Source organism: Bidens hawaiensis, unplaced genomic scaffold, assembly GCF_021521415.1.
Source record: "Bidens hawaiensis isolate Kalapana, Puna unplaced genomic scaffold, B.hawaiensis_p1.1 tig00001692_1, whole genome shotgun sequence".
Classification (NCBI taxonomy): Eukaryota; Viridiplantae; Streptophyta; class Magnoliopsida; order Asterales; family Asteraceae; genus Bidens; species Bidens hawaiensis.
The window spans coordinates 2,593,281-2,619,789 of NW_027491096.1; the positions used below are offsets into that span (position 1 = coordinate 2,593,281).

Sequence of the window (26,509 nt, forward strand, 5' to 3'; positions counted from 1 at the left end):
TTTTTCAAAATCGCATTTCAAGAAAAGGTAATAACTTGAGTTTGTAGGATGTAAGCTCTTTGAATGTCATTTGCTTGCAAGGAGTATTGTACAAGTTTTACTATGGATATGTGTGTGACGATCTTTTCAAATACTTCAATTCTCATGTCAAACTGACTAGTGTATATATTATATTTATAATGTTGTTCAAAGTTTTAGCATCCTAGATTATGATTGCCTGGTACTTTGATTAGTTAAATTGGATATAAGGTACATTTCATGTTATTACATTCATTTATCCTTAGTAGAATTTCTAGCCTATTTTCTAATTGTAATAGTTTATATAAATAATCAGTTCAAAGGCGCAATCTACATCACGAATTGTTGAACTTCATGCTCATTACTATGTTTACACAACTTCTTTACGGCACATCACCTGGCCCAAATGATACCCACTCGTTCCTTGACTAAACAATGAGTCAAGTAACAATGTGGTTGTCTATGTTTGCTATTACTTAATAAAGAAATATTGTTATAACACGCGCGCGCGCACACACACACACATATATATGGGAGGGATAAGTTGAGAACCTTGTTGAGTTTTAAGAACTTAAGAACTTCATTTTTAACCACACATTTAATTAAATGGATTAAATTATGTGGTTGAGATTAAATGTGATTAAAAATTAAGTATGAGAGAGAATAAAGATGTACAGTGATTACACTAATTTAAACGTCCGTTACACATATGTAAAAAATCGACTCGGTGTGTAAAAAATTCTATAATTTTTTTACGTACATGTAACCTACATATATTACGTATATGTAAAAAAAATTCAAAAAAAAATGTTACGTTGAGTTCTATCAAGTTCTTGAAACTCAAAGTGGTTTTCAAAAGAAATCTCCCCTACACACACACACACATAGACAGGGCCGCCTTTGAAGGTGTGCGAGCCACACCCTCAGTCGAGACATTTCTTTGTTGGGGCCAAAAATTTTATATATATTAAAAAAAATAATTCTTATGTATTATAATGGATTTTGATCCCTTTTCGAATTGTCGGGCCTAAAAACTGTTTTTATTCATAATACATTGAAAAAATTTAGGTTATTGGAACCAAAATGTCAAAATCTGTAATGAAAAGAAATAATCATCAATCAAATAAAAAAGATAGAAAACGTCGATCAAAATAAGGTCGGGCTCTGGCGACGTTTTGTTGTTCTCGTTCCCCATCCTTTAGTTCTCTACCACCAGTCACAACCATCTCCGGCACTCCACCACTGGAGCCACCGAACAGAACACAGGCCACCACCACGCTAACTTAGTGACTCACCAAGGTATGATTTTAAATTTTTACTATTTGATTATTTTATTTTATGGTTGTTCCGCTATTCAATCGAACGATTGGATATTTGGATAATTACTTGAGTGATAAGTATTCTTTATTAGGTCGAATGATTTTAACTATACATAGGTTACAGTATATAACGGTTAATTACTTGAGTGATAAATATTCTTTATTAGTATCTGGTCAATTGTGGAAAAACTTATATTATTATATTGTATTTGATTTTTAGGCTTTTAGCAATCTATTAATCAATTATTATGTCTCCTAAACAATTATCAGATGCTCAAAAATGTAAAAAGAGAAAACAATATGTGTAACATTTCGGATCTTTTGTAATCATATTCATATTTGTTTTATCAACTTGCGAACGTAATTCAGATTTTTATCATTAGTAAAATCATGCATTTATAAGTATTTATGGTTGTATTTTCATTTCATACCCTTTATGCTATTCAAACCAGTCATTTAGTGCTTAAAAACCCCTAAAATATCAAAAATTAACATCTTTTAAAGCACAAGGACTAAAATTGCCAAAACACAAAACCTCCCCCACCTTAACCACGCCGCGCCGCGCAGCCAAGGAGGGTGAGTAGGTCCCATGGCATGCCCACATGTCTGCATAGCTCATCTTTGTTATTTTAGCTTCTAGTTTGTATTTTAATGCAAAATCGGTTATTTTTTGACCGAATCGCATGTTTTAAGCCCTAAGAAAACTATTCTATACTTGATACATGTCCACATTCATTAACCCCTTCAACAAGAATGAATTTTGATGAGTTTTCAATTGATTTAGCCATTAAATGAGATTCGGTTACTTAAGCGAGCTTTTTAACTAAAATTAACTTGTGCTTACCTATTCTATACAAACAAGACATTAATCATCTGTCAAACTCTTCCCTAAACCCTAATATTAGCTCTCCCAGCCGTGACCCTCATTAAGCATAAGATTTCACCTTTGTTCTTGCTATTTTACTCAAAGTTATAAGTGTTTGTGTTGACTTTGCTATATTACCGGCCTTTGACTCCGTTTCTCCATCGATTCAAGCGCTTTTCGGGTAAGTTGTTTACTTTAAGTTGTTCATTATTACTCATTAGTCAATAACCCTCAATCAATTTCTGAGATTGAGGGGAATTGATGGGTCAATTTGACTCTAAACCGTTTAAGGGTATATTGGTAACAACTTTGACCAATCGTTTTCTATCGCTTCTGGTTGGAACCGACTTTCGGTCCAGAAGACTTTTATTTTTAAGAGATTTTAAGGCAACTGACCAAAACCAGACTTCCGACTCGCTGTTCGGATTCTGATCAGTACCTGCTCGCTTAATCGTTAAATTTCTCATAACCGGAGTTTTAAACATCCATTTGGAATGATTCCAGTGGCTACGTTCTCGGTTTTAATTGTAGTTATTTATCTCAAAATTTCAGGTCTGTTCAGTTTATCTCAGATGATGCATTAAAGGATGATTCGCTTATTTTATTATCTTTTATTCTTATTTCTTGCACACTCGCCTAAGCAATAAGGTGAGATATCATTTCCATCTTATTTTACTGATTTCTAGTAACATCTGGGGACATATGCGTATTTAGTTCACATTTCTATATTATATATATACACAAACTAGCAAACGCAAATATTGTGTGTATTCAAATAAATGTTAATTGCTACTTGTTTAAGTGTTTACTTGATCGCATTCGGAGAGGTCCATCATAATCACATTATAGTATATCATACGACTGTCACAGTAGCCAACGCCCGTTTCGCATGGCAATGGTCAACTGACACATTATTTACTAACGGTTTGATTGAGTATTACTCGTATTATTTTGTTTGCTTATTTACATATATTATTACTAGCAGAAGAGCCCGCGCTTCACGGAGGGGACAGAAGGGGGATTTGGTCGGTAGAGGGTTGGTTCGTCAAAGTAGCATCATTTTGCATAATCACTTTTGTAGCCAGTATAGTTTAGTATTCCAAAAAGTTAATAATGTAACATTTCCAATTGCCTTGTAATAAGATAATTTGAATAATAAAAGTCAAATCAACTTATAACTAGATGCAAATTTATTTGAATTGTAGAAAACAAAAGTCTACTCGACTTGCATTCAGATGCCATTTTTTTTGGATTTGACAATTAAATGTCAAATAGACTTTTCATTTGGAAATAAATTTGTTTACATTTGAACCAATGCTAGTGTGCAGTGTACAATACATCATTTAATACAGCAGCGACTCTATCGCCCATGTGCCGTTCTGAAAACATCTTTTTGACACGCTTCCCAAAGTCAACCGCTTTTCAACAGGTGTAGCGAGTTTAACGAAGTTTGTAGCGAGTGGACTCGCCCCTCTTTTCCTTGCAGGATGCAAAGAACTAGTTGACCCGTTCACTCAAACTTTGCAGTTCCTCCTGGTGATGTTCCCTGCCAATTAACAAACAAAAATGTTAAATTTATGCATTAAGAACTTAATACATCTATATGTCAAATGTTAACAAGGAAGTAAAAATCAATACCAATACAGGAAGCTAAAACGTCAACGTTAAGCTTCCAAAGCAGTCTCCATGACCCTAAAACAAGATCTTTGATAGTTATACGAGTCTAATATTTGACTTTTATTTACAGATTAACTATAAAATGTCAAATGATCGAAACTTTATGGCACCTGGGAGTTTTGAACCAGAGCATCAAGTACTGCTAAATACAAGACAATGGTGAGTTTTTTAATGCAAGGAACTCAATGTTGGATCCTAATTTGTGCTACAAGATCCTTAAGTTCGGTTTCAAGTTCTCTACACATTCATATCACTCTCTACAAATAGCACATGTATTAATATCCACTTGTAACCTTTTGTCTTGTAATTGTAAGCTTTTATAAAATGACTTTAAAACTTTGTCTTGACCTTTTCATCAAGACATACCTGCACACAATGATCATGCGTTAAAAAAAGTTTCATAACTTTTAAAAAGAAAATCAACTTACTGTTTATAGCTACAAAAAATATGCATTATTTCTTACTCGAAATGACCCACTAACATGTTCTCTCAAAACCCTTTTGCCCACATTATCTTCAACAACATCCATAACTTCTTTACTGTTACAAAGGCGCACAACATACATCTTCGGCAATCGGCATTCTAATACTGCAAATTGAAAGAGAACATTTTTCACAATCTCGTAGCGAAAAAGACTGACTAAGTCAATGTGTAAAATTAGGTATTGTGTGTACTTTAAGCATTGTTTCTCCAATATTCTAACAATATTCAACAGTTACATGAAACAACCATGTACACAGTGAATGAAGCCAATCTAAGGTATAGAATCTGAAATCATCGCTACCAAGAACCTTCAAAAATAGGCGATGAGGATAGAAAAGTGTGAAGGGCTTAAAGCACGCAATTGCAATTAAAGTCACCAGAGATGATTTGGAATGTCGCCAGCGTGAAACACATTAAATTTTAGTACCACAACTTCAAAACTAACAATTAGAGATGAAACAAAATCAACCAATTACCTTTTTGTTGCAGGTTTATGTAATCTTTAACAAATAATAAACCCAAAATTTATTTAAGATTAATCATGGATTGATTACTTAAGTTATAACTAAAATAAAACCCTAAAACATTAATCAGAAATCACATATCGATCCATTGAACAAAGAAGGGTGAATCGAACAACGTGCTATTGGAGCTTGTGATCGACGATTGGTTGGGATATCATCAATCTCAGTGTAGCCAAAGGGTCGCTGTGGAATGAATGTCAAGGGTGAACGAAAGATCACGTCGTTAATGTGAGAGTGCGTTGCGCAAGGGAGAGAGACAGTTGAAGTGGAAGTCGCCGGAAAGTTAATGACAACGTGAGAGACGGTGAACCACATTCATTTTTAATGGCGTCTCTCAATAAAAGACAAAATAAGTGATCTATTACCAGTTTGTCCTCATAATATGTTGTTGTTTTATAGGTAATATAGATAGATATCATGAAAAAGTTGACAAAATCTATTTTTATTTTCTACGCATACACATGTTACCAGTTGATGTAAGCTAAGGTGAAGAACGCATAGAAAGACCTTAAACAATAAAATAAATAATATTTTCTCTATTATTCTGTTTTTGGATTATTTATTTGTTTTGGATTATTATTGTTATGTTTGGTAACTTGTGCACTTGATATATTAGTTTGAAATAAATGAATTAATAAATATTGTCATTTTTTATATTACATGATAGTATCTTGTGAGTTGTGAACCAACGGTTCGCACCCCGACATTTCGGGCTTAGTTAGGGTGTGACAAACTGGTATCAAAGCCGAAGGTTTTAAGATAGGTCGTTAGAAATGTCCTAGAAATATGCTTAGGATCTTATATGTACCTACTTGATTGCCTTATGTGCTTATTATTATGTGTTTACATCTTAATTAAGTTATTTATTTATTTTATTTTTATTTATATTTATTGTGCACACACAAATTCCAAGGCTATGCCTCACCTACAAAATATTTTTAAATTCTTTCAATGAAGTTAGTAGATTGCTTTTATTTTAGGAAATTCCTTAAGAAGGAATTTCCTTGTTTTTGTTTTTACTCCTGCACCTTAAAGCATGGGAGTATGACATGTTCTGTAGTAGCCCTAAGGGGGAGAGAACTGTGAGTCGGGCCTTGGCAAAACGATTCCAAGAACCAAAGGTAAGATGCTATTCCTTACCTGGAGGATAATCTGACCACAGTACTCGATCCTATAGGCCAAAGCGGAACAAATGTCATACGCCCGGAGCTTTAAGTGGTCAATGTGACCGGTTAAACAATTACATTCCTTTTATGAAAGAAAAACTGAATTCACGCTGGTTCGTGGCTAAATTCGGGAAAATTTTCCAATATTTAATTTTTATTTATTTTAAAATGCTTAGTTGGGTGAAAAATTCATGACAACCCATAGACAGTTAGACACTCCCACTATCCATTTCTCAACCCGTTTTTTATTTGATATTTGGTTGGAAGTATCACCGTGATGGTTCACGAGATACTCCAACTACTCATATTTGGATCCGTTAATTTGATATTTATTTGGGTCAGTTAAAATGCCATGTAACGCTCATGGGCCGACCAACTTAATTGCTTTATAAATCGTTGTTTTAATTGGGCCATTAAAATGCCATGGAACGCTCATGGGAGGCCCAATTCACAAAATTTAAATTGCGTTATTTAATTGGACCATTTAAATTGCCATGGAACGCTCATGGAGGCCCAATTCACAAATTATGTTGCGTTATTAGTTTGGCCATTCAAATTGCCATGGAAAGCTCATGGGAGGCCGACTCATTGTATATGCTTTATTATTTAATATTTTAATTTGGGTTCTCAAGCTACCATGGAAAGCCCAACCCAATAGCATTTCATTTTTGGATTTTACTTTTAAAATATTGTTTATTTATTCAAATATCTCAAAATTATTTACATTGTTTTAAATCTTGACTAATCCTCAAGTCATGATAAGTCACTAGCACAGTTTTATTTAAATTCACTTCCTTATTATCTTTCATCAACTCATTTACACAACTTACCCATCATCTTATTAAATTTCATCTTTGGTCCTCGCATAATGTCTTCCCTAAGAAATCACCGTCGTACTCAACGTTGTCCGTCCGCTTCTCATGATCGTCGTCTAGCTGCTAGGATCACCAAGAAATTTGCTGCTGCTATGCCTACTACTATGACTCAGATCAAGAGTCTCAACTTGAATGGTTCTGCTACTTCAGCTGCCCCGAGCAACTTTCACTACAAGAACTTCACTAGTGCTAAACCACCCCCGTATCTTGGAGAAGAGAATGCTACTAAACTTCTCTGGTGGTTCGAGAGAATGGAGAACATATTAATCCATTGCGAATGTCCGGACGAGAAACGAACTAAGTTCGCCTCGAGCGTCTTTGACGAGTGAGCTCTCACTTGGTGGAACACTTTCAAAGCCCTCCAAGGAATTGAGATTGCTATGACTATGCCTAGGGATGAACTCAAAGAGGCCATGAAGAAGGAATTTTGCCCCAAGAATGAACTGCAAAGGCTTGAGACTGAGTTTTGGGAACTTAAGCAGATTGGTGGTGACAAATCTACTTACTCCAATCATTTTAAGGAATTTTTCTTGTTAGTACCCCATCTGGTGACACATATTTCTCGCGGTATTCGAAAGTATATCCGTGGATTGCCCATGATTTTCCGTGATGCCGTGGTCAGTCGAGATCCTCTCTCCATCGAGGACGCTATTGCTCTTGCTGCTTCACTTTCCGATAACCATGTCAGAGATGGAACCTTGTCCCGAAAAGATTCCAAACCTACTCCTAACAAAACCAAAGCCGAGTCCTCAACCGATGCTAAAGCTGAACCCAAAACCACTCAAAACAACAACTCTCATCGCTACCACAACAACAACAACAATCAAAAACGTAAGTCCAACCACCAAAACTATGCCGTTAACCAAGCCAACCATCAACCTCAACAAAACCAAAATGCCCTGAACAAAAGACCCTACACCGGACCTCACCCGTTATGCTCGATATGCAACCGTCATCACCCAGCTCAATCCCTTTGCCGTCTTTGCATCTAATGCAATCGTTACGGTCACCTTGCCAACGTTTGTCGTGCACCGCCTGGTGGGCAAGCTGTCCCACAACGGTCTGCACCGCCTGCTCCTAGAACCGCTACTACCCCACATGCTCAACCCGGTGCTCCTATCACTCGTGCTTGCTACAACTGTGGAGACCCTAGTCATCTCCGCAACATGTGTCCTCAGCGTACCCATGTCCATCAAGCCCAAGTTATGCCTGCACCCTACTATGCCACTCATGCTCACCAAGCCCAAGTGATACCCACACCTTACTACACTAGCCAAGCTTAACAAGTTCAAACCTACCAACCTCCAATCCCTCAGGGTTTTGCCCTTATATCTATACTCTCAAGTTTCTCAGTTTATGGCCCCTCTTCATGCAATAGTTCAAGTCCCTGCTATCCAAGCTCCTCCAACCAACCAAGCTGCTCAAGCACCCTAAAGTTCTAATGGTTGTGCTCTCATGATGAATGTGAAGCAAGCTCAGAACTCCAACGATGTGGTGAATGGTATGTTCCTTATTAATGATCATTTTGCTTCGGTGTTGTTTGATATTGGTGCCGATAAGAGTTTTATTTCTTTGGATTTTGCGTATATTATTGATAGACCTCGGGATAAGTTATCTAAGCCTTTTTCCGTAGAAGTAGCGAATGAGAACTCTATTATTTATTGATTCGGTTATTCGGGATTGTGTTTTAACTCTTAATAAGGTCAAGTTCCGTATTGATCATATTCCTATGCAAATGAGTAGGTTTGACGCTATTGTTTGAATGGATTGGCTCACTCTAAATCGTGTCGAGGTTGTATGTTTCGAGAAGTTTCTTCATATACCTCTCAAAGATGGTCGTATCCTGTTTTTGGTAATGCGCCTACTTCTAAGCTTAATCGCATGTCGTGTTTTAAAGCTCAACGTTATCTATGTAAGAAGTACATTGCTTTCTTAGCGCTTGTGGTGGAAAAGAATCGAGATAAGAAGAAGATTCAAGATATCCCGATTGTTCGTGATTTTCCCGACGTCTTTCCTGATGACGTTGCCGGACTCCCTCCTATTCGTCAAGTCGAATTCCGTATTGACCTATTGGTGTTACTAACCTATGTACTCGATTATGTATTAAAAAGGGGCTGCGACGCAGCTTGTTGTCCGCTTACCTTCTGTTTTGAAAAATCGCTACCTTGTTTTTATTTATGTTCATAACTTGTTCTATGTTGACTAAAAAACTTGAAATATTATATATATATATATATATATTAAAAGAGAACTTCTTTACGCATTACTGGTTGTACCTTTTGCAGTGGTAGTTGTATAATCCCTCAAAATCGTAAGTGAACAACATAGAGAGAGGAAGCACTCTTGACAAATGAACAGCAGGTGTAACCATACAAAACGTAAGTGAATCTCCTTTACACGTAGCTGCTTTACCGCTTTTCCTTTTGATAAGTGGTTCCAACGGTGTTCTCTTGCTCTAATTTATTCACCTTTCATCCTCTCCAGCTAGGGTAATATCTCTCACCGCCGTAGCCATTGTATTTACCTCACTATACCACTGCCGAGCCGTCTACGCCAACGGCGAAAGTAGGTGGTGTCGTCTTTGGTGGCGATGGTAGTCATTGCTGGATTTCATTTTGGAATTCTAGGCGGCGGCCATGGCGGAGGTGTCCGACGCACGGTCTATTTGTCTGTTCGATTAGCTAACTGGATGTCATGACAACTTCCATTGTAATCTATCTCTGCTTTAATTTTGGGTATGTTTTCGAACTATGATGGCTTTACACCTGAGTTCTTTGCATGCATTTCTCTCGGTTTTTATTGTGACCTTAGATGCGGTGCACATAAGGTGTTCGATGAAATGCATTTCTGTGCTATGATTGTTTTCTAAACCTCTATTGTGAACATCTATAACCTAAGGTACGATGCACATGAGGTGTTTGGTGCAATGCTTTGACGATTGTGCTATGCCGACGATGATGATGACAGACTCTTGGCGTGGCAACTGTATTGCTTGGAAATAAGTAACCAGAATTGCAGCCATGAATATCTGAGCCATTGTTAAGCTATATAACTATGGGTTATTTGCATGAGATATTTTATGGTAAACATCACAAACGTGCTTCTTCTATATCATATTTTTAACTTTGATGATAACCAACATGGATTTATAGTAATTAGGGAGAAAGTTCTAAATTGGTCACAAGAGTGTTAAAATTGCTTATGATGTTGCAAGAGGTCTTGAATATTTACATGAAAAGGCTCAACCACCAATAAACTGCTATACGAGTATGCGGCTTCTAAATGTTATTTTGTGTTGCTAATTTTTTTGTTCTAAGCGGGCTGGAAAATGAGTCAAAATGAGCTCTAGTGGTGATTATCGGTTCCGACCTGTCCATACACCACAAGTACATACATGTCATTATTGTTAAATCTTGAGGTAATTCACTTTTTTCTCTCATTGTTTTATATAATTAACAGTCTTGGTTTCAAATACATATTAGATTAATATGTCTTGATATGAAACAGTGGCGAGGGAGTATTGCTGGTGCGGTATGTGTGCTTTTCAGAGCCAACTACTAAACAATATACATATGCTCGAAGATACGTATGCTGCTCAAAGCCAATTACAAAATGATAATGCATATGCTTGAATATGACCAAATTATACATAGCGGAGATCTGAGCCTCGAGTAATTTTTCTAACATTACGATTTTTTTAAGTTTGGTTATATATTTCTTCTTTACATTTGCACTTTGAGTAGCGTTACATTTATAGATGTTTACATGTTTCTTTTGCTTTGTCACAAACCTGGCGCAACACGCCATTACTTTGGTGTGGTGTTTCCATTTACTTGTATTGTTGCTAGATAGGCTATGGGTAGTTTAGTTGTTTTGTGTTTGTTTGTAGTATGCAATAGGTTGTTTAAGCATTTCATATACGTATCACATACCCGCCGCAATAACGGCGGGTCTAAAAACTAGTTATTGCTAATTAGCATATTTTTGTTTGTTATTATAATTTTGAATCTTTGATTTATTATAATATCGAAACTCAAATTTTTTATATTAAAATAAATTTAGATTATAGGTATCAAAATACACATTTATTACGAGTAGAATTGAATCTCAAAGTTACATTTGTACATGAGAATAAAAGATGTTGAGTTGTAGCTCTTTATTTATTTTTAGGACATTACACATATTGGATGAGATTTTTTCTCGAATACAACCCGTATCTATACCCATACCATAACCATAACCGTAACCGATTTAGCCTAACCGATTTAGCCTATTCAGTACGAGTATTGATAACATGATTTTTGATTTTCGATATTCGGTACAAACATCTACGGGTACGGGTGTAGGTACATGTATTTCTGTATTTTGTACCCGTCTAGAATATGAACAACATTTTAGTTATTTTGTACCCGTTTACATTTGGTTTTGGTATTCTATTTTGGTTGCGTTAGTGATGGCGATATCGTACGGCTACCCATACCAATTTAGCAATTAAGTACCCGAACCAATTTAACTAATTTGTTATTCATACCGGTATCGATACTAAGATCATTGGAGATTTGGTAAAAAAAATAATAAAAAAAGAAAAGAGGTACAAAGCATGCACCGTACATCCGTACCGAATACATGTATCGGTACTCTTTCTATTAATTTTTGTTACAGGTATAGGTACTGTACAAATCTCATCTTTGCTACTAATTGTTTTGTAGGTGACAATCTGCTTGGTAGTGAAGAACTTGAGGTGAACTTTCCAATGAACAAGCCCATCAATTTCACTTCACCATTTTCACAAACACATAGAATGCAGCTAAACACAACAGTGGTATACCAATGTAAGATGATCAAGGGACTAAACAGAGTTCATAAACACATAACTGAATACAAACAAAAGCTAGTATACGTCACCGATTATATGGACCAAAGAGTCTAATCCATAGGATTCATTAGTCAAATAAACTAGATTACTGATGATGGACAAACTTAATGCCTGACTTGCGGTGACTAGCGTCAAAACAACTTCGTGCAACTGTTTCTCGGTCAAAGTATAAAACAGATATTGAAGAGGTAGGTCCCAGTAGAGCCCAGTTGGACCCGCAAGACTCACCTTGAAGAGGGACGTTTGCGCAAGGACCAACTGGTTCCGCAGGACCCACAATGCTCAGAGATGAAGACCTTACGCGCAGTACGCCAGCCGTTCACGCAGGGAAAGCCTCCCAATGGTGAAGTACCCCGCCTGTCCCCGCAGCTGCGGATACAAGCCATCAGGGAAGGCTACCCGCACTAATAGCAAGGCTACACGCACAAGGCACTAACTCAATAATTCAGTGTCACCTGAAGGAATGAGCAAGGCGGGAAAACTCCCGCCCAAATGAGCCAGTCCGTATGCTTCTGGAAGATCTTTTGTACTATACCTGCCAAGGTATGGACAAAATAGACAAGATCTGACCTAAGCAGCCCATGAACCAATCACAGGGTGACAGCTCACCGACAAACAGTACGAGGAGCATGCTCTAGTACTGTTTGTCACTATTAGCCGCTGCCTACTCACCAACCCTTGTCGTGGCACGCACATAGCCTGCAATTGGTGGAAAAGGAATAATACACAGCCGGCCTGGTCACTATCAGCCGCTGCCTACCCACCAACCAGCATGGCACGTGCGTAGCCCGTAGTTGGTAGAACAGGAATATTATACAGCTGGCTGTACCTGCTTGGAAACCTACCTTCGGCTATAAATACTCCAACACCTTGGAACGGTATGATCATCTGGTATTTTACCTTCACTGGCTATTTCTCTCAATATACACTTATATTCAAAGCAATCTAGTCTGATTCTTACGCCGGAGGGTGGTCACAAGGAGGAACCCCCCCCCCCCTTCTCAGTGACGAGCTCACGGTGTCTGTTTTGCAGGTCATCTGAAGAACATCCTTCTTTGCCGGACCTAACCCTCGTGGGAAACATTATTTAACCCCCAAATTATCCATAATCTACTCGGGGTCGATTAGTGTTTCTTCATTGGCGCCATCCGTTCATAAAAGCTAGAACTAATTCGGTTTTTTCAAAACTTCTGAAAAAATGGTTAACGTTACTCCGGTCCCAAGGCCAGTAAGTGACCAAGAAACCCCGGTAACTACAACCCCAGCTACTGGGGGGAACACCGGCGGTTACACAAATTTTACGAACACTACCCCGGTTACCCAAGCCGGGGCAAGTGCAGTAAACAATATTTCACTGGGGTTCACTAATGCCCAGTTGGAGAAACAGACGAGGCTCCCTCGCCAAACACTCGATCAAGTTAAGGCGTGGGCCGAAGCACGTCAGAAGGAATTCCAAGCTGAGTTGGATGAACGTTTGCGCTCACTCCAACAGGCTGACGAATTCGGGAGCACTCGACAACAGCTCAACATGAACAGTGAGTGCGAGTACTCGGACGATGATCGGGAGGAATCCGACACTGACGCGAACCCTCGCCATAGGGCGAAAGGGAAGCGTAAAGAAACGGACTTCCAACCAAGAAGGAATTTCGGAGAAACCTTCAAACCAAGGAACGCGGGGGGAAACCCACGCGACTTCTCCAAAACCTTTAGACCAACTGCTGCAAATGCGGGAACATCCAAGTTTGCAAGGGACATTGCGGAAGCAATCGCCCCGAGAAGTGCCAAACAGATATCCAACATCGGCACTTATGATGGTCTATCCGACCCAGACGATCACTTGAACAGATTCATAGCGGGGGCAACCGTCAGTAACTGGACGGAACCCACGTGGTGTTATATGTTCCAGATGACGCTGGTTGGAGCGGCCAGGGCGTGGTTTGATCGTTTACCGGTCCACCACATCTATGATTGGGCGGATTTTCAACACAAGTTCAGCCAACACTTCAGTCAACAGAGGAAATATACTGAAGAGCAGTGGACGATCCTCAACTGCGTGAGAGAGGAAGATGAATCTTTACTAGACTTCATCACTCGCTTCAACTCCAAAAAGCTGAGTCTGGGCAACATAAGTGAAGATCTTGTTCGCGCCGCTTTCATCCAGGGCGCCGAATACCCAGAGCTTATCCGCACGTTGATGGGTAAGGACGGCATGCCATCCACATGGGATGCCATCATGACGGCGGCCAAGCGCTTTGCCGAGACGGAGAAGCAACTGGGTAGGGATCTTCCCCAGAGTACACATCTCTACACGTAGAGGACCAGAGAAAACAATGTTCGGATCGCCCGGCAGAACAAGAAGAGGAAGCTAGGTATTTGGCAGTCAAGGGTAAACTTTGACACCTCATCCAGCTCTCGCCCTCTTGTTGGCAGAAGGAATAACACGCACCCTTCAAGCCGAAAACACCGGTGGACGCCACTCACCAAAAGCGTCACGGAGATATTTGCCACCGAAAAACTCCCATGGCCAAAAGCTCCAATGATCCGACAACGACCTAATGCGGATCAGAGCAAATTCTGTGACTTCCACGGGACAAAGGGTCACAGTACAGAGGAGTGTACATCCTTGAAGGATATTGTTGAAACATTCGTCAAGGATGGAAGACTTGCACACCTTGTGGCATCAATCAAGAATGGAGGAAGGAATGATAACCGGTATAAAGGCAATGGACGAAAGCCCGTTGACATCAGCATCCACATGGTTCATGGCAACATCAGAGGAAGAAAAAGACGAACGACAGAACCATGCGAATGGAAGGAAGCTAAGGTGCGCTTCCCGCGAGTGCCAGGAGGACCCAGCAAGGAAGGCCCCATCGTCATCAAAAGCCAGCTGGGGCATTACATAACTTCCCGCACTCTTGCTGACAATGGCGCCTCGTCAACGGTTATGTACAGGCAGTTCTTCGACAAGCTAGATGACGAAGACAAAGAACGCCTGGAAACGGTTTACGCCTCAATGGAAGGGGTTCGACGGCAGCACAAACACCCCCCTGGGTATCCTCTCTTTCCCCGTCATTCTCACGGACGGGAAATACTCCCGCACAGAAGACGTGGACTTCGTCGTAATGAGGAAGCCACATCACACATACGAAATTCTCTTCGGGAGAGACGGGATGGCAAGATTCAACGCCGTGGTATCTTCAGTCCACGGCATGATGGGATGGCCAACTGCTGAGGGTGTAGCGATGATCACCGGTATCCCCCAGGTATGCATCGCATCCGTCTCATCTAAACCCAAACCAAAGATGGCTAAACCAACCATTACCGAACCAGAAAAATGGGCCCTCAATGGCAGATACCCTGACCAGGCTGTTACAATTGGCCCAACAATCGCTGATCCTACGCGTACCTTACTCAAACGCTTATTACAAAGAAACGCTGACATCTTCGCGTGGACACCAGCTGACATGACTGGTGTACCTCGAAGTAAAGCAGAGCATAAGCTCAAGTGTGACCCGACTTTTACGCCAGTCATACAAAAGCGCAGAGTAATGGGGGCGGAACAGGCTAACGCGTGTAGAACCCAAGTCAAGGAACTCCTTGACGCGGGCATCGTACGCGTTAGTAGATATCAAACATGGGTTGCAAATCCCGTTATGGTACCGAAGGCTAACAAACAATGGCGCATGTGTATAGATTTCAAAGATTTAAACAAAGCATGCCCCAAAGATTGTTACCCGTTACCCGAAATTGACCTCAAAGTGGATTCATTAGCACCGTTTCGCCTTAAATGCTTCCTTGACGCATATAAGGGGTACCATCAAATCCATATGGCTGTAGATGATCAGGACAAAAACGCATTTCGGACGCCCCATGGCACATTTTGTTATCAAATGATGCCATTCGGACTTAAGAATGCAGGGTCCACATACCAACGCCTGATGGACAAAGAGTTTCATGCCCAAATTGTGAGAAACTTGGAAGTCTACATGGATGATTTGGTCATCAAAAGCCCTGAGCCAGAAGCGATGTTGAAAGACGTCGAAGAAACTTTCAACACGCTCAGAAAGATAAACATGAAGCTCAACCCGAGCAAGTGTTTCTTTGGGATGGAAGAAGGGAAGTTCTTGGGAGTCATTGTTACTAAAGATGGCTTCAGAGCGAACCCTGAAAAGGTCGAAGCCATTATCAAAATGGAATCACCTACTACCATCAAGCAAGCTCAGACACTGGATGGACGCATAGTCGCACTTAACCGCTTTTTGTCAAACCATGCGGATAGGTCGTTCCCATTCGTGTCAACATTGAGAAACTGTTTAAAGAAAACGCACTTCCGCTGGACACCAGAAGCGGAAGCAGCTTTTCAGGAAATTCGGTCACGCTTGATCGAACTCCCAACGCTCACAGCACTAGAAGCGGGGGAGGAATTAATCATATACCTTTCTGCCACAGATAGAGCGACCGGGGCAGTCCTGCTAGTAGAGCGGAAAGGTATCCAGATGCCTATTTACTATGTTAGCCGTGTCCTAACAGACGTAGAAACCCGGTACTCCACCCTGGAAAAATTAGTCTTAGCACTTGTACAAGCTTCACGCAGACTAAGACAATATTTCCAGGGTCACCCAATCACCATTCTCACCAACTTCAAACTCGCAAACGTTCTAGGCAAACCCGAATTATCGGGACGTCTAGCCAAATGGGCAATTGAGTTGGGGGAATATGCGATAAAGTACAAGCCAAGACCAGCTATGAAAGGCCAGGTCTTGGCCGACTTTATTGCAGAAGTCCCCGCTTCGCGGGAGAAAGGGTGCCAGGAGGAGGCTCAACCCTCCCCAGCACAGGACATCAATGATGTCTGGCGACTCTACACTGATGGAGCAGCCAGCAACGAGGGTTCAGGCGCAGGGTTGAAATTAACCAACCCAGCAGGCCAAGAATACACTTACGCTATTCGACTGGATTTTTCAAGTACGAATAACGAAGCCGAGTATGAAGCATTCTTGGCAGGGCTGAGAATTGCGCGTAAAATGGGAGTGAAAAACTTGGAAGCCCACGTGGATTCCATGTTAGTAGCCAACCAGATAAACGGAACGTACACGGCCGGGAACGACACAATGGTCCTGTACCTCGCACAAGCAAAAACCCTTATGCGCGATTTTAATGATTGTAAAGTCATACACGTCAAGCGTAGCGAAAACAAATCTGCGGATGCGTTTAGCAAGCTTGCATCATTAGCCTTCACCCATTTGGGAAAGGACATCCGCATTGAACTCCTTGAAGCACCATCAGTCCCGCACAAGGAAATTTGTGTCATCCAAACCGGTACAGAAACGTGGATGACACCAATAATAAATTACCTTGCAGCGGGTATACTACCAGAGTCAAAAACACAGGCAAGAAAAATACGTTGTAAAGCATTAAACTATCAACTCATCGATGACATCCTTTACAGACGTAACTTTCTTGGCCCACTCTTAAGATGCGTGGACAACCAAGATGCTGACTACCTCCTAAGGGAAGTACACGAAGGCATCTGTGGAGTACACGCAGGTCCACGCGCTGTTGTAGCTAAGCTAAACAACGCGGGATACTTTTGGCCGGGGATGCATACGGATGCGCTGGCATACATCAGAAAGTGTAGGTCTTGCCAGCTCTACGCACCCAACACGCATCGCCCGAAGAATGAACTTGTTCCAGTCACCTCTTCATGGCCATTTCAGAAGTGGGCCATCGATGTGACAGGTCCATTTCCTACAGCAGCAGGAAACGTTCAGTTCCTAGTGGTAGCCATCGACTACTTTACCAAGTGGATAGAAGCAAAACCCTTAGCCCAAACAATCGCAAAACATATTAAAAAATTTATTTGGGAATTTATTATTTGTCGTTTTGGACTTCCACAGACTTTGGTGAGTGATAACGGCACCAACTTTGCTGACAAGAAGCTACAAAAGTGGCTAGAAGAACTTCAAATCACCCACACATTTACCTCAGTGGCACACCCGCAAGGTAACGGTGAGGTGGAAAGAGCAAATAAAAGCATCGTCGAAGGCATAAAGAAAAGACTCCTGGAACACAGATCCGGCTGGGTAGACGAAGTTCCACACGTCCTTTGGGCAAACAGAACGCTGAAAAAGGCCAGTACGGGAGAAACCCCGTTCAGCCTCACTTATGGCACTGAAGCCATGGTCCTAGTCGAAATTGGTTTGCCCTCACCAAGGGTCTTGATTCAGCCAGAAGACAATGATGCGGAAAGACGGTTAGACCTTATGATAACCGAGGAACGCAGAGACTTAGCCGCAGCGCGCGAAGAAAACTACAAGCGACAAATGCAAAAGTACTACAACACGCGGGTAAAACTCTGCAACTTCAATGTAGGAGACTACATATTGCGTAACAACGAGGCTTCAAACCAAGAGCGCCCAGGAAAACTGGCACCGGTCTGGGAAGGACCGTACATTATCAAAGAAGTTTTGGGAAAAAGGCGCATACCGGCTCGAAAGGCTCGATGGCACTCCTATCCCAAGAACATGGAACGGATCTCAATTACGCAAATGTTACATGTAGATCAATTCCAAACTTGTAAAGAAAAGGCCTAGAGCCACTTCTAATGGAAATGATTCTCCTTTCACATTGTGTTGATAGCCTTACCTTTATACTTATGAACTTCCCACGCTGATATGCCGGTATTCACCGCATAAATATGGGAAGAAGTAAGTCGTTGCGTGTGGAAGGCGGAAAAACCCGCATAAACACAAAACGGTAAAAATTTCTAAGGAAAACCTTCACGCAGGTCAGCTATAGGTGAAGTTTGGTCATCCCAATAAATGAAAGTTACGGTCCTACCCGCACAATCATGATAGAGGAAACTGAACATTGACCTATTGGCAACCGCGCGTCGAAAGGTTAACTTATTCAAAACACTTAGAAAATTTCAAAGGAAAAGATGAGGAAAACTTCCACGCAGGTCAGATATAGGTAAAGTTTAGCCATCCTACTAAGTGAAAGTGACGGTCTTATCCGCACAATCACGAAAGAGGAAGCAAAACTTTAACTTATTATCTGCCACGTTGAAAAGTTAACTTATCTAAGTACTAAAGAAATTGCTAAGTTAAAACAAAATATGAGCGAAATAAACAAGGCAAGGCATTAACAAATAATTTTTATTCCATCAACATTCAAACATTACAAGAATTGCTGGGTACATACCCGCATACAAGATTAGAAGTCTACAAACATAAAAATCTACTCTAATGGTGGAAAGGGATCTAAAGTATCAAGCTTCAGGACCACTCCCACTTGGACCCGCACCATCAGTAGAGTGTGGCGGTTCAAGGAAAGCTTTGAGGATAGCTAGCCCATCATCAGCAGCAGCAATCTCGTTTACCTTTTCTACCACCGGATGCGGGAAGGCGGCATACTGATTCACTGCTTGGTCATACGCAGCTTCAGTATCCACATTGTAAAGAGGGAAGTTGGAAGGCGGAATGCCTTGTTCAACAAACCCTAGACCAAGCAGGAAGCCAGCCTTTTCCCCATCCTCATGAGAAGCGTTGAGGGCTGCTCATCGCATCGTCATATGATGTGTTCGTGAACACCCGATGCACAACCTAAAAAACAGAAGTATATCAAAAACTCTTCAAAGTGTAAGGAAAAGCGTAAAGAAATTGTGAAACTGCGCATACCTGCGACAACACTTCTCGAAGAAGCCATTCCTTGGTAACCAGAGCCTCCTGGAGGGCAGCTTGAGCTTCATTACTGGCGCGTTCGGCTTCGTTCTTTGTAAGGTTGGCAAGCAACACATCTTTGGCTGCAGCCTCTTCGACGCCCTTTAGCTTACGCTCAGTGTGGTCAAGCACCCCCCTCTGGTCCAAGATCTCTTGGACCTTCTTGGCATCTTCCATGGCCAAAGCATCATGAGCCTGCTGGAGCCTCTCTAATTTGGCTTTAAGTTCCTCATTCTCGACGCGTAGAGGCTCAGCAGCAGCTTCAGCCTTGGTGGCCCTCTCGGTTGCGTTCCGTGCAGTTTCCTTAGCCAACCGAAGCTGTTCATTAACAGCTTGGGCGGCCTTGGAACGGGCCTCGAGACGAGCCTGAACGTCAACCTCAAGGGCTTTGAAGGCCTTCTCCTTTTCCGCAGCAACGGCGGCAAGCTTCGCATTCTCCTCCCGGATAGCCCGCGCCTGAGCCACTTCAAGGCTACGCGCCGTCTTTAACTTGTCGTTTTCACGACAAAGTAGCTCGACGCGCGGCTGCATCCGGGCGAGGAGGATTCGAAGCTCGTTGGACAGCCTACCTTCCTGGTAGCTGGCCATGGCCTCCCCCAGCGCACCGCTTGGGGCGGCGTGACGCGCCCATTCGACGCAATCTTCAGCAGTCCGGAGGGTCGTTCCCCGGCGGATCTTCCACCGAGGAGCGTACACCTCGTTGGAATCACGAACTGCAATAAAACAAAAAAACAGTTAAGAGAGAAATGATGAAAGGGATATAGGCCAAAATAACCCTACGCACCTGTATGGTCGATAACAGGCCGATAGCCAGCAAACCCATCACCTGAACCTAAGGGATATCCATCCAAAAGGTCAAGGAGACGGGAAGGAGGCAGGGATTGGCTAGACGCCCCAACCCCAAACGTACCTGAAGGACTGGCCGTAGTCGCAGGCGCCGGAGGAGGCATGGTGGAGGCTGCCGCGATGGAAACCAACGGAGGTGAACTCACCGGAGGTGAACTCACAACCGTGGCCGCGGCTGCAGAAGAACCCGCAAGAGAAATCACCGCCGGCTCAGTGATGGATTCTGTGAAAATGGCACTGACGGCCGGCGGGGATAATGTTACAGCTGGAACAGTTGGCTCAACGGGATGAGCAACTGAACCAGTACTGCAAGCAGGCGCAGCCGCCTGGGTCATCGCCTCGGGTAGGTTGACCAAACCTACCTTCATGGGTCCAGAGCTGCTCCCTCCAGCTCCACTTTGGAATGCCGTAGCATTCACGCCTGCATGAAGACGATATATAAGTATAATAGCGGAAAGATATGAAGTTAAAGTTATGTACACTTACGGGTCTTTTTGAGCTTGAAGGTGCGAACAGGCGGGGACGAACCCGATGGAGCCTAATCTAGTGTACATAAAAAAAAAGTAATCAAATGTGTGTTTGTATATCACCTAATCTAGTGTACATAAAGTATCATATGAATACAAATACAAAACTGACAAGATTCAAGGTCAAGTCAAAATAGATTCCTTTTTATGTTTTTTGTCTCCATCAGATGCATTTCCGTTTGTTAAAGAATCATGTGAAGTTTGATGTTGGGGAGGTGGAAGTGATTGCAAGAAGTTAAAGTAGGCATATTTTATATCAAATTGCATATCATACCCTGCAAGAAGAAATATTATGTAATTAAAACAATTACCAATCAAACAAATGAAAACTACTTTTTCATAAGTAAAATTACAATAATTCACTGCAATGGTGAGTCCTCGGCTGTCTGGAGTCTGTCGAACATAATGAAACCACATACTCGGCCTACATAGCAACAAGCGTATTAGTACTTATGTGAAATAAATGATTTCAATTCATTTGTTATTTAACTTTGCATACATATAATAATGTTATGGAAAAGAATCTTACAAGTAGAGGATTTCACCAGCCTTAACAGTGACCTCAAATGGCTTCGGTCCGTTAAAGTATAGCGGGAATTTAGACATTTCTTTCTCCTTGTTTTCAGGCAATGGGTAAGGATTTACACTGCACCAAGGGACGTTTCGTGGCGGGTTCTCAATTTCCAATTTAAATTCACCAGTTTCCTGTAATATTATTTACGTAAGTAATGATTTCTGTTTATTATAAATGATGTAAAAATTCAATTTTGAAAGATTTAAAGTAGCATATGCTAGATGCACTTTGGGGTTCAATGGTCAGTTTATTATGGTTCAATTGCATTCAACTGTACACCCAATTGCGCATAGTCTGTAAATGAACTGAACGTTCAGCAACTGTTAGTGAGAAGTTCGTTTACTTGATAAACAAACAAACGTGAAGAAAATTTTTACTTCACTCAAATCACTTGGACACTTGGTTAAACGAACCAAGATTAACACATGTCTCGTTTGATCATATATGTCCATGAACATCTATTTACGTTCGTTTATGCTTGTCAGCTTAAATTCTGTTTATGTCCATTCGTTTAAGAATTCTTTTAGGCTCAATACAATTTAATCTAACTGTCTAAGTTTAAGAAATTAAAACACTACTCATTACAATTCAATCTAGTTTTATTAACTATTAGACCCAAAAGATTGATGTTCATTTGGTTTTTTTTCTTTTGTATACCATCAACAAATGAACATAAACGAGCACTCGCTCTCATTTTCTTAACGAACAAGAAGACCCATTCGCTTAATTGTTTGTGTTCAACTGCTATTCGGTTAAAGCTAAATAAAAGAATGCGAACATGCCTTTCGGTTCATTTAGAGGCCAACACGAATAAATTATATTCAATTTTCATGTACTAAAATGTAGTAGCTTATGGTCAATTAAGAGGCTTAAACATCATGCATTCATTCATCAATCAAGCATAAACATTTACATACCTGCGAGTAATTATACCGAGCAGCAGGATATTCCCGGACATACATCCGATGCACATCCGTAGGCGGAAGCAGCAGGAAATGCTTCTCACCGGTAACCACGGCATACAAATTCTCATAATGATCCTTATGAAAGGACGTCTCGGACATCTCATTCCCAATCCACAAATTAACGGCCTCGGGCGGTCCCCCAATGGCCTCGGTGGCCTAGGCAACGTCCTCATCAATGTCCCCCCTCAAGGGGGAATACTCCCCCCTAAAGCAGTCATTTTGCTGCTGCGCGTATGCAACAAGGCCATCATTGGTGTTAAGAATGGCCTCGATTGCGTCGGGGAAAGGGAGGCGGGCGACGTGGGGGGAGGCGAAGCAGAGGGAGGGGTGGGGGGTTCCTAAGGAGACGTCACGGACTTCTTCCCACAGGGTTTGGAGCTGCTTTGAATTCATAGCTATAGCTTGGATTGGTTTAGGGTTTTGGAGTGTAGTGTCAAATTAGACAAAGAGGGACTCTTCTTGTCTTGGTGCCGGTTTTAATTGCAAATTTGAATTTCAAACCAAATGGGGGAGGGACGTAAAACTACAAGGGTGAGCTCTAAAAAAGTTGACAAAATTATTGTTTGCTTACATATCGTTTTAGTTTTAGGACGGAGTTATAATAAGTTCTTAAAAATTTTTTTGAACTGGTTGAGTCCCTGTGGTTTTAGAAACGAACAATTTGAGTCTTTGTCACTGTGGAATTACTAGTTTTACCTTTTTATGATCTGTATGATTCCTTGTGGTTAAGTGATTGCTCATTTTTAACCCCTCTTTAAAAATTCCCCTCAAATTAAAGAATTAACCACCAAACTATCCATACCCTACGGATAGGGTCGGGTTCGGTTTTAGGTACGGGTTTTGGTACTGAAATGCATACCCTATCCATACCTTACAGGTAGGGTCGGGTACAGGTTCAGATATCAAAAACCCAGGTATTAAGAAAACCGGTTCCGGGTTCGGTTTTTTTTCACCTCCGCCTGTAATTCTATGATATTATTATTATTATTATTATTATTATTATTATTATTAAAAGTGGGCCTTACAAATGGGCTTGGGTGGCTAATCAATCAGAACCCAATAATCTAGGTCTTGGTTTTAATTTAACCCATCCTTTTAATACTCCTCCCTCCGTCTTCATCATCTGCCTGCCTAACGTAGCCGCCATTTGCCATCTCTCCCTTCCTTTGTCTCTCTAACTCAGGTATTCTTCAACCTACATCTTCATATGCTTGACAACACTTGTACATTTTGCTTTTTCGATCGCCGTATGCTAATCTTAGTGATTTTTAAGTGTAACTTTGAATTAGGGCTTACGTGGCATTTTTACCTTGCTCAGATTAATTTGTTTTCTGGGTTCAATTGCAATTTATGCTATGTAATATGTATTTTATTATATATTTTTACTTTGATTTTAAGTTGAAAATTTTGAATATTTTGTGGAAATTATGAAGCTAGAATTACTTATGTCCTCATTTATGTTATATTTTAAATTGCCAAGCTATGTAATTACTGGAGATTAGAACAATTTAAAAAAAACTATGCTTCATTTAATTTATATTTTGCAGAGAAACCATGGTTAAGCATAACAACGTTATCCCAAACGGTCACTTCAAAAAGCATTGGCAGAACTATGTCAAAACATGGTTCAACCAACCCGCTCGAAAAACCCGGAGAAGAAATGGTCAGTGGTGAATAACATCCAATTAATCATTATTTATGTCACACTTAAACTTTGACCATTGGTGAATTAAATTTCAGCCAGACAAGCAAAGGCTGTTAAGGTTTTTCCGAGGCCTGCGGGTAAACTCCGTCCGCAGGTTCACGGTCAAACTTTGAAATACAACATGAAACTTAGGGAGGGTCGCGGGTTTTCTCTAGAGGAATTGAAGGTTAGTTTAGTACATCTTTTGCATTTAATATGGAATTGTTTGGTTTTATTTTTGTGAATATATATATTTTTAAAATTCTAATTGTTTATTTGTTTTTAAATCAGGCTGCAGGTATCCCAAAGAAGCTTGCTCCAACTATTGGCATTGCTGTTGATCATCGACGCAGAAACCGCTCATTGGAAGGTCTTCAGGCTAATGTTTTGAGGTTGAAAACATTCAAGAATAAATTGGTTGTTTTCCCAAGAAGAGCAAGGAAGATGAAGGTATACTCACATATTTCATTTTGTATTTTGTGTTATTTTAATTTCTATGTAGCATAACTTTTTTCTAATGGCTAATACAATAATAAACAAACATGCGTTTTTTTCTCAATTTCACCAAAAAGTTGTTTAAAAAAGCTTTTTGCACATTAAAGTTTCTCTACATGTATAATTTGAACATAGTTGTGAATTTTTTTAAAACAACTTCGAACTGGTAAATCCAAGTTGCTTTAAAAAACAGCTATGGAAAAAAATGTAAGCCACACAAGATCAAGTAAAACGCATAAGCAAAACAACTGTTTGTATTGGTTACAAATTCTTTTCAAAAAAGTTTTTTAAATTTGGTTCAAATTTAAGATGTACCATCACTTTAATATGTAAAAGGTTGTCGAGGGACTTTTGTAGTTTTGTTAGAAAACATTTATAGTACGTTAGTTGTTTTCGATATTTATCTTCTTTTTACAAAATGACTCAACTTGAGTATTGTTACAATGCTTTATTTTTTCGTAAATTATTTTTAAAAATCACTGGCTTGAAAGGAACAAATATAAAAGTTTGATACTGATTATTCATTTATTTGATTTTTGACTTGAAGTAAGAGGTAATTGTTAAAAAAGTAACTAAGTAAGGACTATGTTTTGTAATTATTCTATTTAGGTAATTCATTATAAAAAATATGAAATTTAATGGAACGATAATGAAATTCAAAGTCTTTTTATCTAGAAAAAACAGGAGTGACTTTGTGCCTTGAATTTGCGACCGTTGGTTCTTAATATTCTTTTGGCCTAATTTGAGACTTGATTGTTATTAAATCAGGCTGGTGATTCGACTCCTGAGGAGCTTGCAACCGCCACCAAGGTTCAAGGTCCAGTGCTCCCTATTGTTAGGGAGAAGCCAGCTGTTGAGTTGGTGAAGGTGACAAATGAAATGAAAGCGTTTAACGCGTACTCAAAGATTCGTCTCGAGAGGACAAACGAAAGACATTTGGGTGCGAGACTCAAGAGGGCTGCTGAGGCAGAGAAGGAAGAGAAGAAGTAGAATGACCTTTAAGGTAATGATTAATCATATGCTAAACCAGTTTTGGATATTGTTTTGTTTCAAATGTAGACTTTTGTTGGTCGTATGTCTTTGTTTTCGTTATGTTTTGGCTTCCGATGTTGATTATCAAACACGTGTTATTCTGACTGTCAAATCATATTTTTGGTTTTCATTTGAAGTGTTTTTAGTATTAAATTTGGAGTTTGTTGTAGGGCTGCACAAACATTGTGTAAAGCTTGAATCCTAGGTATTATGGTGGCTTAAGTTAATGTAGGTTTGCTGATGCTTTTTAAATATTTGATGTACTAAAACTGGTTTAATTGTATACTGATACTGAAATATAACGTCTGACAAGTAATAAGCATCAGTTTCAATGCCAAAACACACAGCATTCTTCTACACATGTTTGGGCGTAAGTAATTGAGAACATGGGGTGGTGTAACACAACCGGCCGTTCATGAGCTATGAGATCGGATTTATGAAAAAACTTGAAACAAGTCGAGCGTAAAATCCTTGTGCAGTTTAAAGATGCAACACTTTTAGTTTTTTTTTTTGTAACGGCTCTCTGTTTTTTATTTTTGAAGTCACACTACACAATCGAGCTTGAGCCGAGTTTTCTCTTATTTAAGATGCTACATAGGGGTGTTTTTTAGGTTTGTTTTTCGGGTCATGTTATTTTGATTTCAAAATTATAAATCTCGACACAAAACCCAACCTAAATCTCTTGCAGGTTTTCGGGTTCGGGTAATTTGGGTTGGGTTACTTACTCTGATTTCAAGTATCGTAGAAAAAACTATAATGCTAAAATTAAAATAACACGTTCTTTCCTTGTAAAGTAAACAAATCGATATAAGCAAATAATAAACCAATGCAACCTAATAAACCATAATTGTCTTCAATCAA

The 26,509-nt window shown here is 40.2% G+C and overlaps 2 protein-coding genes across 2 annotated transcripts; one reads left to right on the forward strand and one right to left on the reverse strand.

Moving 5' to 3' along the window:
* Positions 1-21,009: 21,009 nt before the first annotated feature.
* Positions 21,010-22,600, reverse strand: LOC143594179 (lysine-specific demethylase JMJ32-like). The gene is made up of 4 exons (XM_077073557.1): positions 22,390-22,600; positions 21,428-21,603; positions 21,252-21,322; positions 21,010-21,173 (listed from the first exon to the last, which is right to left on the reverse strand). Exons 1-4 carry the CDS (start codon positions 22,534-22,536, stop codon positions 21,022-21,024), a joined length of 546 nt encoding a protein of 181 aa, XP_076929672.1. The 5' UTR covers positions 22,537-22,600; the 3' UTR covers positions 21,010-21,021.
* A 955-nt stretch (positions 22,601-23,555) lies between these two features.
* On the forward strand, positions 23,556-25,755 carry LOC143594187 (large ribosomal subunit protein eL13z-like). The gene is made up of 5 exons (XM_077073565.1): positions 23,556-23,620; positions 23,985-24,100; positions 24,178-24,308; positions 24,413-24,571; positions 25,385-25,755. Exons 2-5 carry the CDS (start codon positions 23,992-23,994, stop codon positions 25,604-25,606), a joined length of 621 nt encoding a protein of 206 aa, XP_076929680.1. The 5' UTR covers positions 23,556-23,620; positions 23,985-23,991; the 3' UTR covers positions 25,607-25,755.
* The last annotated feature ends 754 nt before the right edge of the window (positions 25,756-26,509 follow it).

Excerpts from the sequence above, each read along its gene's own strand:
- LOC143594179 (XM_077073557.1), bottom strand. The coding sequence starts at position 22,536 with ATGTCCGAGACGTCCTTTCATAAGGATCATTATGAGAATTTGTATGCC. Across the intron at positions 21,323-21,427 it reads GCTGGTGAAATCCTCTACTT|GCCGAGTATGTGGTTTCATT; the intron begins GTAAGATTCTTT and ends GTTGCTATGTAG. Across the intron at positions 21,174-21,251 it reads CACCATTGCAGTGAATTATT|GGTATGATATGCAATTTGAT; the intron begins GTAATTTTACTT and ends TTCTTCTTGCAG.
- LOC143594187 (XM_077073565.1), top strand. The coding sequence starts at position 23,992 with ATGGTTAAGCATAACAACGTTATCCCAAACGGTCACTTCAAAAAGCAT. Across the intron at positions 24,309-24,412 it reads TTTCTCTAGAGGAATTGAAG|GCTGCAGGTATCCCAAAGAA; the intron begins GTTAGTTTAGTA and ends TTTTTAAATCAG. Across the intron at positions 24,572-25,384 it reads GAAGAGCAAGGAAGATGAAG|GCTGGTGATTCGACTCCTGA; the intron begins GTATACTCACAT and ends TTATTAAATCAG.